Source organism: Pteropus vampyrus, unplaced genomic scaffold, assembly GCF_000151845.1.
Source record: "Pteropus vampyrus isolate Shadow unplaced genomic scaffold, Pvam_2.0 Scaffold1013, whole genome shotgun sequence".
Classification (NCBI taxonomy): domain Eukaryota; kingdom Metazoa; phylum Chordata; class Mammalia; order Chiroptera; family Pteropodidae; genus Pteropus; species Pteropus vampyrus.
This window is the reverse complement of record NW_011889794.1, coordinates 17,436-29,338: the sequence shown is the minus strand read 5'-3', so window position 1 is coordinate 29,338 and position 11,903 is coordinate 17,436. Positions and strand designations below refer to the sequence as shown.

The 11,903-nt window shown below is 49.8% G+C and overlaps 1 gene segment (V, D, J or C); it reads left to right on the top strand.

Annotated features, from left to right (window-relative positions):
* The first annotated feature begins 3,287 nt into the window (after window positions 1-3,287).
* LOC105310053 lies at window positions 3,288-10,510 on the top strand. The segment is given in 4 exon segments: window positions 3,288-3,381; window positions 3,494-3,825; window positions 10,303-10,309; window positions 10,410-10,510. Coding segments are annotated over 4 exon segments (486 nt in total).
* Window positions 10,511-11,903: the final 1,393 nt, after the last annotated feature.

Below are 11,903 nucleotides of genomic sequence, written 5' to 3'. Positions count from 1 at the left end.
GTTTAGTTCTCAATGTTAAAAATAAAACAAGTTTAACATTAGACTAAATAAGGAAAAAGAAACAACAACTTATCACAGATTCAGAAGATGACAGCATGAACCTTCAGATTAGCAATTAAAGACAAATGAAAGCCCAGAGTGGTAATCAGGAGAGGACACGTTTTCTCTGACATCGTTAAATTCTAGTGGTCAGAGAGACATCCAATCTCAGTATGTGTGGAATGGGGGTGGGGATCTCACAGGAGTCCCTCACAACGATGACAATGACAACAGCAACAACAGCAAAACAAGGCGGCCTGTAAGGTAATTCATGGAGAATTATTGTCAGTATGAACCGGCAGGGTTCCCGGTAGAATTTTGAACTCAAACTTGATTTAAGATGGTCCTATTTTCCGATGGCCTCACAGTCATGGCAGAAGCAAAACAAACTGTCAGGTCATTCAGACACACCTGGCAACATAAGAACTGTGATCGCATCCTACATTTAGCAGCCTGGAGGCCATTCACTGTGTAGAGACAATTAATGTCTCAGTCCCCAACCCCATGGAGGGACTTACTCATTCTCCTGTTGGGGGTGGTGGCATCACAGACATCCACGTGCAAAATCAGATGGCCCTTCCAGGGTGCTCGGTGTGGTCGGGTTGGTCTGGTCTGAGAGGAGAAGCTTCACAGACAGACCCACATGGAAAATGCTCTAGTCTCTCCCGGAGACTTGGATAATCAGTGTCCATGCCGAAGTGTCGAGTTTACACATCCCTGTTTGTTTGTTTATTTAGCCAAATCCATGACCTCATGCTCATTTCAGTGAACATAGTTTAGAATATATAGCCCTGTTCTCTCATTTTAGGCCACCGAATCCTGTCCGTGGCAGCAGCACACGATCTAATTGTCTCACACCCAGTAGACAGTCCCCAATGTCAGAGGCAGCTGCCCTGGGAAGTATCCATGACGAGTCAGGACAGAACCAGGGACAGAGTCCAGCTGTGTCTCAGTCAGGAGAGCTGACTATTCAGGGGCCCACCCGTCTACACCATTTATTGAGCACTTACTATGTGCTGGGCTCAGGTCGGGGCTGGGAACCTAGATGATGTGACAAGAAAGATACAGAATCTGATTAAGTCTCCGAAGTCCCGCTGCTGCAGAGGATGAATGAGGGGGACGTGGGAATATAGTCAGGGACCTTGAGTGTTCTGTGGATTTGGTACAAAGATGAAGCTCGAGTCCTGGGTAAGGGATGGTGCAGGTGAGGTAGAGAAGAAAGGTCCGATTCTGCGTGGTTTTGGAGGGAAGAGGGAGAGAATGGGGGGTGGGAAAAGATTTAGAGCTGGTCCTTGGGATGACGGTGGGAGGTGAGTAGCTGCACCTTTTTGAAAGGGTTCACGGGTCAGGATGTGAGGTTTAGGGCCCAAGGTCACGTCTGTGATGGAAACCTTGACCTCAGTCTCCCTTCTTGATCAGTGGTGACCCAGGAATATTTCTTTTCCAGACGACAAGTAGAGGATCTTGCTGGGTTTTCCCCCTTCTTCTCTGAGCTTTATTTGAGATGTCCCTTCCCCATGACACCCGTGTCACCAGACTGATTTCCTTCCTGGGAACTAAATGCCCGTGCAGTCATGGGCATCTCATCCCCAAACAACCCTTCCAGGTGAGAGAGACTCAGCCTCCTGACCTGTTGATCTGGAGCCCTGGACTTCACGAGCACCGGAACGGGTCACTCACAACGTCTTCTGTGGCATGGTCATTGACCAGGGACTGTCTCAATGGTCTGGGTAAAACAAGGTCTGTCTCTGTAGCTGTAGCGGGGTCCATCACATGCTGACCACATGGCTGAGAGATCTGGGTCCACAGAGGAGAGGACAGGAGAGACGGTTTCCCTAACTGGCCCCTCCATGTGCATCGCTCTGCCCTCCACCCTCATCCTCAGTTCATGCTGGGTGTGGTACTGTGGACACTGGGAGCTGAGCAGGGCACGCAGGCCAGCTGGCGCCTGTCTCACAAAGTTTCAGATCTGCCTCCCTGACCATTGCATTGTTCTGCAAAAGATCAACCTCCGAAAAAGTCCATGCACTTCCATCAGTGAGGCCATGATCTAAAATTCAGGAGTCTCAGAAAAGGTTGAATGCAGAGTAACTTCCATGTCTGGCCACCTTCTGCCACGGGGAGCAACATGGGTGCAGCAGGTTTATCAGCTTCAGTGACAGCATTGTCCCCCCTCACCTGGGCACCTCTCCTCCACCTGCCCCTCCTTCAGGAGGACAGTCCCAGAGGCCCAGCTCGGGAATAGCTGGCCACACATTCTGATTCTGGTCCCTTCCGGTCCTATCATCGAGCAAGTCCTCCCCCAGGTCACCTCGGGGTCATTGCTGAGAATCCCCAACTCAGGAGTTCCGGTCCCAGGTGGTGCTGTCACGGTCACCCTCCTCTTCTGTGTCCTGGAAGCTGGGATCAGTGAGAGCCTGATTCAGAAATGCAGAGATCTGACTCTCATACACATACGACACAGACTCGTGTGCCGTGTTTTATTCAGTTCACACACTAACAAGGACACCGGTTGCCAGGTGAAGCTTGATCAAGGAGCAGGTGTGAAACAAAGTGCCGTGAGTCCCCGGGGAGGACAGGGAACCAGCAGTTCGTGTGTTGGAGACACACGGCTCGATCTAACAAGGAGGAATCACACCGAAGGGAAGAACCGCGTCCCGCACAGAAGGGGACTCGCCTCCACGGGGACGGTCACTGCTCTGTATTATCCTGATCTATGAGGAGTTTGTACAGGAGACACCACCTCTGTCCTGACCACAGAACAGCCAAGGAACCTGTGCTCAGAACCACCCTGAAGACTGTGTAGAGCATAGAGACTGCCCTCAGGGGATGGGAGGCCACTTAAGGGGACACATGGCCTGGCCCTTTGTCAGGGGGAGGTGGACAGAGCCTTAGGGAGCAGGAGCTGTTCCTGATGGGTTCTAGTCACCATCTCACAGAATAATGCATCTGGGACTGGGCACCAGGGGACACACAGTGACTGTTTCTGCGGAGTCTGGGGTGACCACAGCTGGGAGACACCATGTGGCACTGCCTGGAGCTCCTTTTCAGGGCTCGCAACTGTGACAACCTCACCCCACAGGCCCCACACAGTTCCACCTCTGCCCACTCCTTACAACCTCAGTCAGAGGGGCATGAATGAGGGGGACCCAGTGAGGGATCAGAAAGCTTTGGGTCTCATTTGCATGAGTGGACCCTCCCTCTGTCAGAGCTTGAAGAGGGGAGGGAGAGACTTGGGGGAAGCTCTGCTTCAGCTGTGGGGACACAGAGGGCAGGACTCGGTGATCATCTCCACCATGGCCTGGTCCCCTCTCCTCATCACCCTCCTCGCTCACTGCACAGGTGACTGGATACGGGGACAGTGGAGGGGACCCTGGGAGGCCACATGGGGCCCTGCTCCCTCACCTTGTCTCTAGCCCCAGCATCACCATCTCTGTGTCTCTCCCTCTTCCAGGCTCCTGGGCCCAGTCTGTGCTGACCCAGCCGTCCTCAGTGTCTGGGGCCCCGGGACAGAGTGTCACCATGTCCTGCACTGGAAGCAGCTCCAACATTGGTGGTAACTCTGTGCAGTGGTTCCAGCAGCTCGCAGGAATGGCCCCCAAAACCCTCATGTATAGAAATAGCAATCGAGCCTTGGGGGTCCCCGACCGATACTCTGGCTCCAAGTCTGGCAACTCGGCCTCCCTGACCATCCGTGGGCTCCAGGCTGAGGACGAGGCCGATTATTACTGCTCAGCATGGGACAGCAGTCTCAGTGCTCCCACAGTGCTCCAGACCCGTGGGCAAGTGAGACAAAAACCTGCTGTTTCCTGCACAATGGGGCTTCCCTGGGCCGACCCCACTCCTCCGATAGAGAGCTGCTTCATTTTCTGACCTAAATTTGGAGACCGAGACCCGCCCCAGAGAACTTTATCTACAGAATGTGTCTTTGTTCTCTCCAATTCTGCCCCACAGCCTCTCATAGGCAGCAACACATTGTCTCTAATTGATCAGAACTTCCTGGATGTGGGGACAGGAAGACATCTTTAGAGTCCATGTGGGGTTTGCTAGTGCCAGGGCTACCTTATCACAATACCCAGACAGGTGCCTTAACTAACAGAAATGTTTGTTCCCACAGTTCTGGATTCTGGAAGTCCAAGACGGAGGTGTGGGCAGGTGGGTCTCTCCCGAGGCCTCGCTCCTTGGCCGGCAGACGGCTGCATTCTCCCCGCGTCCTCACATGGCCTTCTCCCTGTGTGCGCTCAGCCCTGGTTTCTCCTCCTCTTCTCGTTAAGACACCGGCCCTACTGATTAGGGCACCGCCCGCATGAGCTCCTTTACGTTATTTACCTCCTCTAGGCCTGGTCTCCAGAGACTGTCACTTGGGGGCTCACAGTGAACACATAGGATTTGGAGAAGACATAGTTCAGGGCATACCAGGGGGTCAGGACAGAACCAAGGACAGAGTCCAGCTGTGTCTGACTCAGCAGAGTGTGCTGTTCAGATGATGCGCATCCACACTATTTAGTGAACAGTATGTGCCACAGTTGGGTCTAGGGGTTCAGGATACGATGAGGACTAATAGGAAGTACCCCCATTTTAGGGGAACTGACACTGTCTGGGAGAAGAGAGAGGATATACGAGTCAAAATATAATGTCCCGGGCTGATTTCTCACATGGGGACAAAATGCCTCTGTGGTCCCAGCCATCCATGCACTCAGCAAACCCTCCAGAATTAGAGGCTCGCCCTACCTGGGCCATTGGTCGGGAACCCCAGCTTTCAGGATGACCTGACCTGATCACTCAAACCATCTCCCCCAGCATCACCATGTCATACAGGGACAGGATGGTTCATTTGGTTTAGACAACACAGGCCCCGACCGTGGACTTAGAAATTTGGTCAGTCACATGCCAACCACATGGCTGGGGATTCGGGGTCTGGATGGGCAAGGAAAGAAACGAGAGTTCTTCTAATTCATCCCCATCATGGACCTCACTCTGCCCTCCACCCTCATTGTTAGTTCTTGGGTGTGGTCCTGTGGATGCTGGGACCTGGGCAGGGGACACAGGCCATGTAACTACTGTCTCCTAAAACTTCACTTCTGCCTCCCTGACCTTTTTAATGTCTTGTAAAAGATCGATTTCAGGTACCATCACACCCACTTCCATACATGGGCATCAATCGAAAAATTGAATAGTCTCAAGAGAGGTAGAAAGCTGAAAAAAAAAAAAAAAAAACCCTGTTCCCTGGCAGAGTCAGAAGAGTGAAATATTCTCAAGAAATCGTACTGGCGCCACTGTCCCCCATGACCTGGGTGCTTCTGCTGCACTCAGTGCAGGTGAGGACAGTCCCAGAGGCCCAGCTCATGAACCTCTGACCATTCGCTCCTGCTGGCGTTCCCAGGCATCAGCCACCTCAGGTCACCTCGGGGTTATTGCCGAGTATCTCCACCTCACAGTGCCATGGTTACGGGTGGTGCTATCACAGTCACCCTCTTCTGTGTCTTGGGAGCTGGGATCAGATGTAATCTGACTCAAAATGACAGATAACTGACTCTCATGCAAATATAAAGAAACAGTGGTAAAATATTTAATTCAGCTCATATATCAGGGAGACCAGCAAACTGGTAAAGCTTGCTCAAAGAGCATATGCAAAAACACAGTGTTCAGTGTCCACCAGGGACAGACAGGTGAAGTCATGTTTTTGTGCGGGTTGGAGATAAACTGATTAACTTCTATAACGTAATAAAACCAAGTGCTCTGTATTTACATTCGCCTTTGATACAAGTCTACAAATCAGCCTGATTCCACATTTCGGGTTTGTCCGAAAAAGAATAGGTAGAACTTTATCATGCTCGATCTTCCTCTTCCCATCAGTCTCCCCTAAACCGGAAGCTCGTCTCCCTCCATCAGCTTTTCGGCAGCTCTGCACCCCTCACACTCTGACACATGGCTTCTCCCTGTCTTCCCTTCTAGCCAGAGTGACCTCTTTACATTAACATCAACCCGTAAGCAAGCTCCTTGTCATGACGACCCAAAGGATATCTTTTTTAAAATAAATTTATTTATTTAAATTAGTTTCAAGTATACAGCATATTGGTTAGACATCTATTTCGTTCATAAAAAGATCCCCCCAGTTGCCCCCTCCCTCCCCTGGCCCTCCACGTAGCCATCATATTAATGCTAACTGCATTCCCTCTGCTATGCTCCCCATCCCTGTGACCATTATCAACTGCTACTTTGTACTTCTTTAACCCTTCACCCCATTCTTCCAGCTCCCCAACCCCCTCTCCTCTATCCATCACCAAATTGTCCATTATATTTGTGAGTCTCTTTTTGTTTAGTTTGTTCTTTTTTGGTCTTTAGATACCACATATAAGTGAAATCATATGGTATTTATCTTTCTCTGTCTGACTTATTTTACTCAGCATAATAACCTCTAGGTCCATCCAGGTCGTTTGCATATGGTAGGATTTCATATTTTTACTGGCTGAGTAATATTCTGTTCTGTATATGAACCATCATTTCTTTATCCAATCGTCTGTTGATGGGCATTTAGGTTGCTTCCATATCTTGGCTATTGTAAATTGTGCTGCCATGAATTTTGGAGTGCATAGATCTTTACGAATTATTGTTGTGGTTTTCTTTGGATAAATACCCAGAAGTGCAATTGCTGAGTCAAAGTTATATCCATTTTTAACTTTTTGAGAAACCTCCATACTGTTTTCCATCATGGCTGTACCAATTGGCAATCCCACCAACTACGTGTGAGGCTTCCCTTTTCTCTGCATCCTCACCAACACTGGCTGTTTTCTGATTTGTTGATGATAGACATTCCAACAGAGGTGAGGCGATATCTCATTGTGGATTTAATTTGCATATCTCTGATGATTAGCAACTTTGAACATGTTTTCATATGCCCGTTAGCATGACCCAAAGGATACCTTAATCGATTTCTTAGGAACTGGCTTTGTCAAGACATTTCTCCTTTTGAATCTTAACCCCTTAGTTGCTCGTATCCCTTCTGGGTGTTGTTGGATGAGTGAGTTGAGTGAATGTCCACTAATATCTCACTTATCTAAGAGCCTATAGGTAATCAATTTTTAACAAGTTTTAAATACAGAAAGAATCATATGATTCATGAAACTGTAATATTGATCTCCATGTCCCAAATTCCAACGAAAGACAACGATGAGAAATTTCTTGAAAGAAATAATGACGGATGAGCTCTGTGACTATAAAGGAGCTGCTTCTGCAGAAGATGTGGATAAAAGAAGCCTTAAACGATTGTGTGAAAACTTATGTGCCTGTCTGGACACGATTCCCACTGTCAGTGAGGAACTGTTTCTCCTCTTTCCTCATTGATTCATCTGGCTGATGCAATAATTCAGTTAACATGAGAAAGGTTAACAGAACAGAAACAGATTCAATTCTGCAAGTGCAGGGACCTCGCAAGAATATGTGACCTCTAGGCAGTCAGGCAATTGTGGCTTAGAAGCTATTGTGAGCTCAATAGAAGCGGGTGGGGGTATGGGACTTCAAAGTGGAGGCAGAAGATTGACAGGGAGATGGAAACGCAAATGTTTGGTAAACAGGTGTTTGTGCTGCCACGCAGAGACAATGGGCACGGAGAGGACTTTGAACAAACAGATCTTGCCAAGCTCCCCACAGCTGATCACACCGAGATCTTATTTGTAGACATGTCTGGTGATAGTTCTCTTCCTTAACAGACCCTCTATCTGATTTTGGGGGGCATGAAATGGGAGGTAAAAGGCTCTTCCTGAGTCCTCCAGTCCTCATTTGTCTTTAGCTCAAACTAATCTTCATGCAAAATGTCAGTGAAATATGTCCGCCATGAACTTGACAGCTGTAAATCTGGTGATGCAGGACAGGGCAAATTTCCCCTGAGTGGGGTGAGACTCAAGCCCTGCATCTGAGAGGAGATGGTTCTTGGTGAAGGGTAAGAAAAGCATTCACATACACGCCAAAGTTAGAGACAGCAGGAAAGTTGATTAGAGAAGGGGTGACACTCCATCGACAGTGTGTGGTCTCCTCTCAGACAGAGAGTGAGCACCTAAGAGACTCAGAGGGACGGAGACTATAAAGAGATGGGGACAGTGAGAGAGACAGAGTAAAGACACGGAGAGGGATCAAGAGAAAGACATTGAGAGGGACCGAGAGAAAAACATGAGAGGGTCAGAGTAAGGTCACTGAGAGAGACCTTGAGTGTCCGAGAGATTCAGTTTTTATATCATTCTTTAGTTCCTGTGAGTTACAGTTTTGTGACTTTGTTTACCCATTTTCCTTTGATATGGAGCTACAGTGAGGAAGGAGAAGAGGATGCAGCATGAAAAGGTAAGAATACAGAGTGCGAAAGAACTGTTGGAAGTTTCCAGCCTTGATCCATAGGTTCACTGTGGTTTTAGCCATAGGAAATGAATGATTTTATGGAGTATACGACTCCACTTAAGTCTCTGTTTCAGGTTTCCCTTCGGCATGTGGGGAATGGGTTGTTAGCAAGCACAGCAGAAATCTTTCTTTGTTCTGCAGGATTCCTCGTGGACTGGCAGCAAGGCTAATAGCACACTGCAGTCCCTGGAAACAGCTTGATTTAACACTTTAGTTCTCTTGAGTCCTCCCTCTATTAGAGGGACTAGGGCTGAGACAATAGGGGAGCTGTAGGTCTGTCCCTGGGGATTTGTGTGGCAATGGCCCTGAGAAAAGCAGACACTGCCAGAGTCTGTGTCCCCTACCCAGCAGCCTTTCTCTCAGGGCCCCAGGGCCTCGTGAGGGTCCTCCCAGCACAGACCCAAGACAAATACCAAGAATGGACGTGGGAGAGGGGACCAGGGAGCAGAATGACGAGCTCCACCCCCCGGGGGCTGAGGGATCTGAGAGAGCCTGCAGCTCTGCCTCCCTGTGCAGCTCAGGAGGCCGTAGGAAGAGTCTGGGATGCGGAGGTGACCGATAAAGACTCTCATGGACACCTGCAGTTCAGGTCCCTTGAGGACACACAATCTCCATGTAAAATATAGACGGAACAAGAGATTGATTATAGTGATGGAAAAGAACAGACTCGGGAATATCAGGAGAGCTCAAGAACAGTGAAAGCTTCGTACCTCGTTCCGAGAGACCTCCATTTCTCTCCACCCCCCACCCCTTCATGCTGCAAACTGTCCCAGGCACTACGGCCTGACCCTAGACTCTGACCCCTCATGCGGCCTTCATGACTCTTCCTTGTGTTGCCCCACAGGGTGTGAAGGTCTACGTGTCACAACAAAACACTTATGCAATGTTGTCATCTCTTTTTGTCACATTTGCATGTGGAAAGACAAGCATGTTGATCTGTCCACAACTCACACCCACCTCATCACTTGGGATCCAGAGCAGAAGATATTATGTCACTAATGAATGTGCTGCATAAATAAAATGAAGAAATGAAAACATAACAATGAGACAGCCTTAATCAATGAAATCCGTTTCAGGAATGTTTTCACCCATCTGTCAATAGGGAATTTGCCCAGGGTTGGGTCCCAAGTTCATCTGTCTTCTAAATGTCCGCACATGGCCCCCATTTCCGCTCATAGTCCCTGGGCGACACCCTCAGAACCATAGTAACATCTCCCGAAAAGACAAGGTCGCACCAGACAATTTACGAACTTGGAATTTAGTATCTCTAAATGTTCCCGAGATCGTCACCTACTTTAATGAGGGAGAAACAATCTGATACTGCGTACTCTGCTGTACCGAGCAGACACACCGTCTGACGGGTCATTCAAATCAGAACCCTCCAGTTCATTCCATGTCCTTCCTCCTTTCCCCCTCAGAGGGCCTTCTGGTCAGCAGTCCTGGAGAGTGTCCCGCTGACACAGCCACGTGCATCTCCACCTCCTCTTCCCCTTCTAAGTTGTTCCCTCACAATGACATGGTTTCTTGTGCCCTGTGCTGCTCTCTCCATCCCGTCCATTCCTCAAGCCCCCATGCCGCCTCTGTGGTTTAGCCCGTCTGTAAAAGGCCCCACTGTTCATGGTTTGAGCACCTTCATGGCCTATTTTCATTTTCCTTCTGCGACTGCATATGGAGAGTGCCATGCCCACCTCTCAAGGCGAATCTGAGATCAGATGGGATCTGAGGGAGCAGCATGAACAGCATGAACAGCCCCCCCTCCTTTCCCTGGGGGAGAGAAGAGAATCAGGCCAGCCTGGGGCAGCTCAGCTCAGTGTGGGCTCAGGGGCTGCGTGCACCATGGCCTGGACCCCTGTACTCCTCATGTTCCTCTCTCAGTGCACAGGTGAGGACAGACCTTGGGGACCCTGGGTATCTCCCAACATCACTGCCTGAGAAATGTTCTCCTGTTTCTTATACCAGCGACTATGTTTGTCTGTTTGCAGGTTCCAACTCCCAGCCTGTGCTGACTCAGCCGCCCTCCCTCTGCTTCTCTGGGAGCATCAGCCAGACTCTCCTGCACCCTGAGCAGTGGCTTCAGTGTTGACACGTATACCACAGCCTGGTACCAGAGGAAGCCAGGGAGCCCTCCCCGGTTTCTCCTGTACTATTACTCAGACTCCAGTAAACACCAGGGCCCTGGGGTCCCCAGGCACTTCTCTGGATCCAAAGATGCCTCGGCCAACGCAGGGCTTCTGCTCATCTCCGGGATCCGGCCTGAGGACGAGGCCAACTATTTCTGTCAGATCTGGTACATTAGTGACTCTCACAGTGATATACACAGGTGGGGAAGTGAGACACAAACCTCAGCCTGTTAAGGCCTCGGGATAAGACATTCCTCTCATTTAAAATAAGTTCAATATGCACTAACTGCAATTTAAGTAGATGCTGGATCACAATGTCCTTCCCACTTTTATAGTCAAGTTGTCTCAACTTTCTAGAAAAACAAAACAAGGAAAAAAAATCTCATGAAAATACAGAAAATTTGCCTGGTGATTCAAGTTTTAAAACTCAGAGCCTGTTGCGCTGGCTTTTTTTTCCCTTTCAAAAGGCAAAGCCACCTTGTCTAGAATTCGGGGTCAGAGCCGTGGACCACCGCAGCAGGTGGACCGTCCTCCACAGCGTGGACTCAGCTCATCCAGGAGTCAGAGCACTGACTTCTAATCCCTTCCAGGTTCCTATGCTCAGAAGTGGCCCCAGGGCCCTGTGTCCCAGGGACGAGATCTGAGATGTGAGATCCGGGAGGAATTCCAGGCACAGAGCTACCCTGGCTCAGGGTCAGCTGCCCAAGCTTTCAGGTGTGAAGTCAGAGAGCGGGGTGTTAGGCATGACAGGAATTGGGGCTTGAAGTGGTAGAAGAACCCAAAACCTGCTCCCGGGAAAGTGGGTGAAGTTGGTACCATAGATGTGAGTTTCCTTGCTGACAACACTCAGTGCCATGGGGCCTGTGATGATGGATTTTCCTGAGGCCACAGGGACTGCCTGTGTCCTTCCCCGTCTCCTATCCCATGGGAGCTTGTCTACAGTCCAGGGTGTAGATGGATGCCTGAGGACTATCAGGGAACAGAATGTTTCATTAAAGTCACTTCACCCCAAGAAGCTGTAGGGAAGGCCCAGATGCGGAATTCACCTTCTCCTGAAGAGGGAGCAGCAGACACATTGGGGGTTCCCATCACAAGCACTCCCAGGAAGAACTCCTAGGATTGAGATTTCGGAGGGCTCTGATTGACATTCCGGGGTCCCCTCCTGATATCCTCAGCTCTCCTTGACAACCCTTGGACTCCAGTCTGAGGACAGGGTTGATGATCACTGTCACATACCTGGCACTGCGGCCCTGACACATGACGGGTGAAACGGGCGAGTTCCCGCGATGGGCCTCACCCGCCCCTAGCCCAGGTGCGCAGCAGGTGCCAGCGCGGGCCTTCGGGGGTCAAAGCACA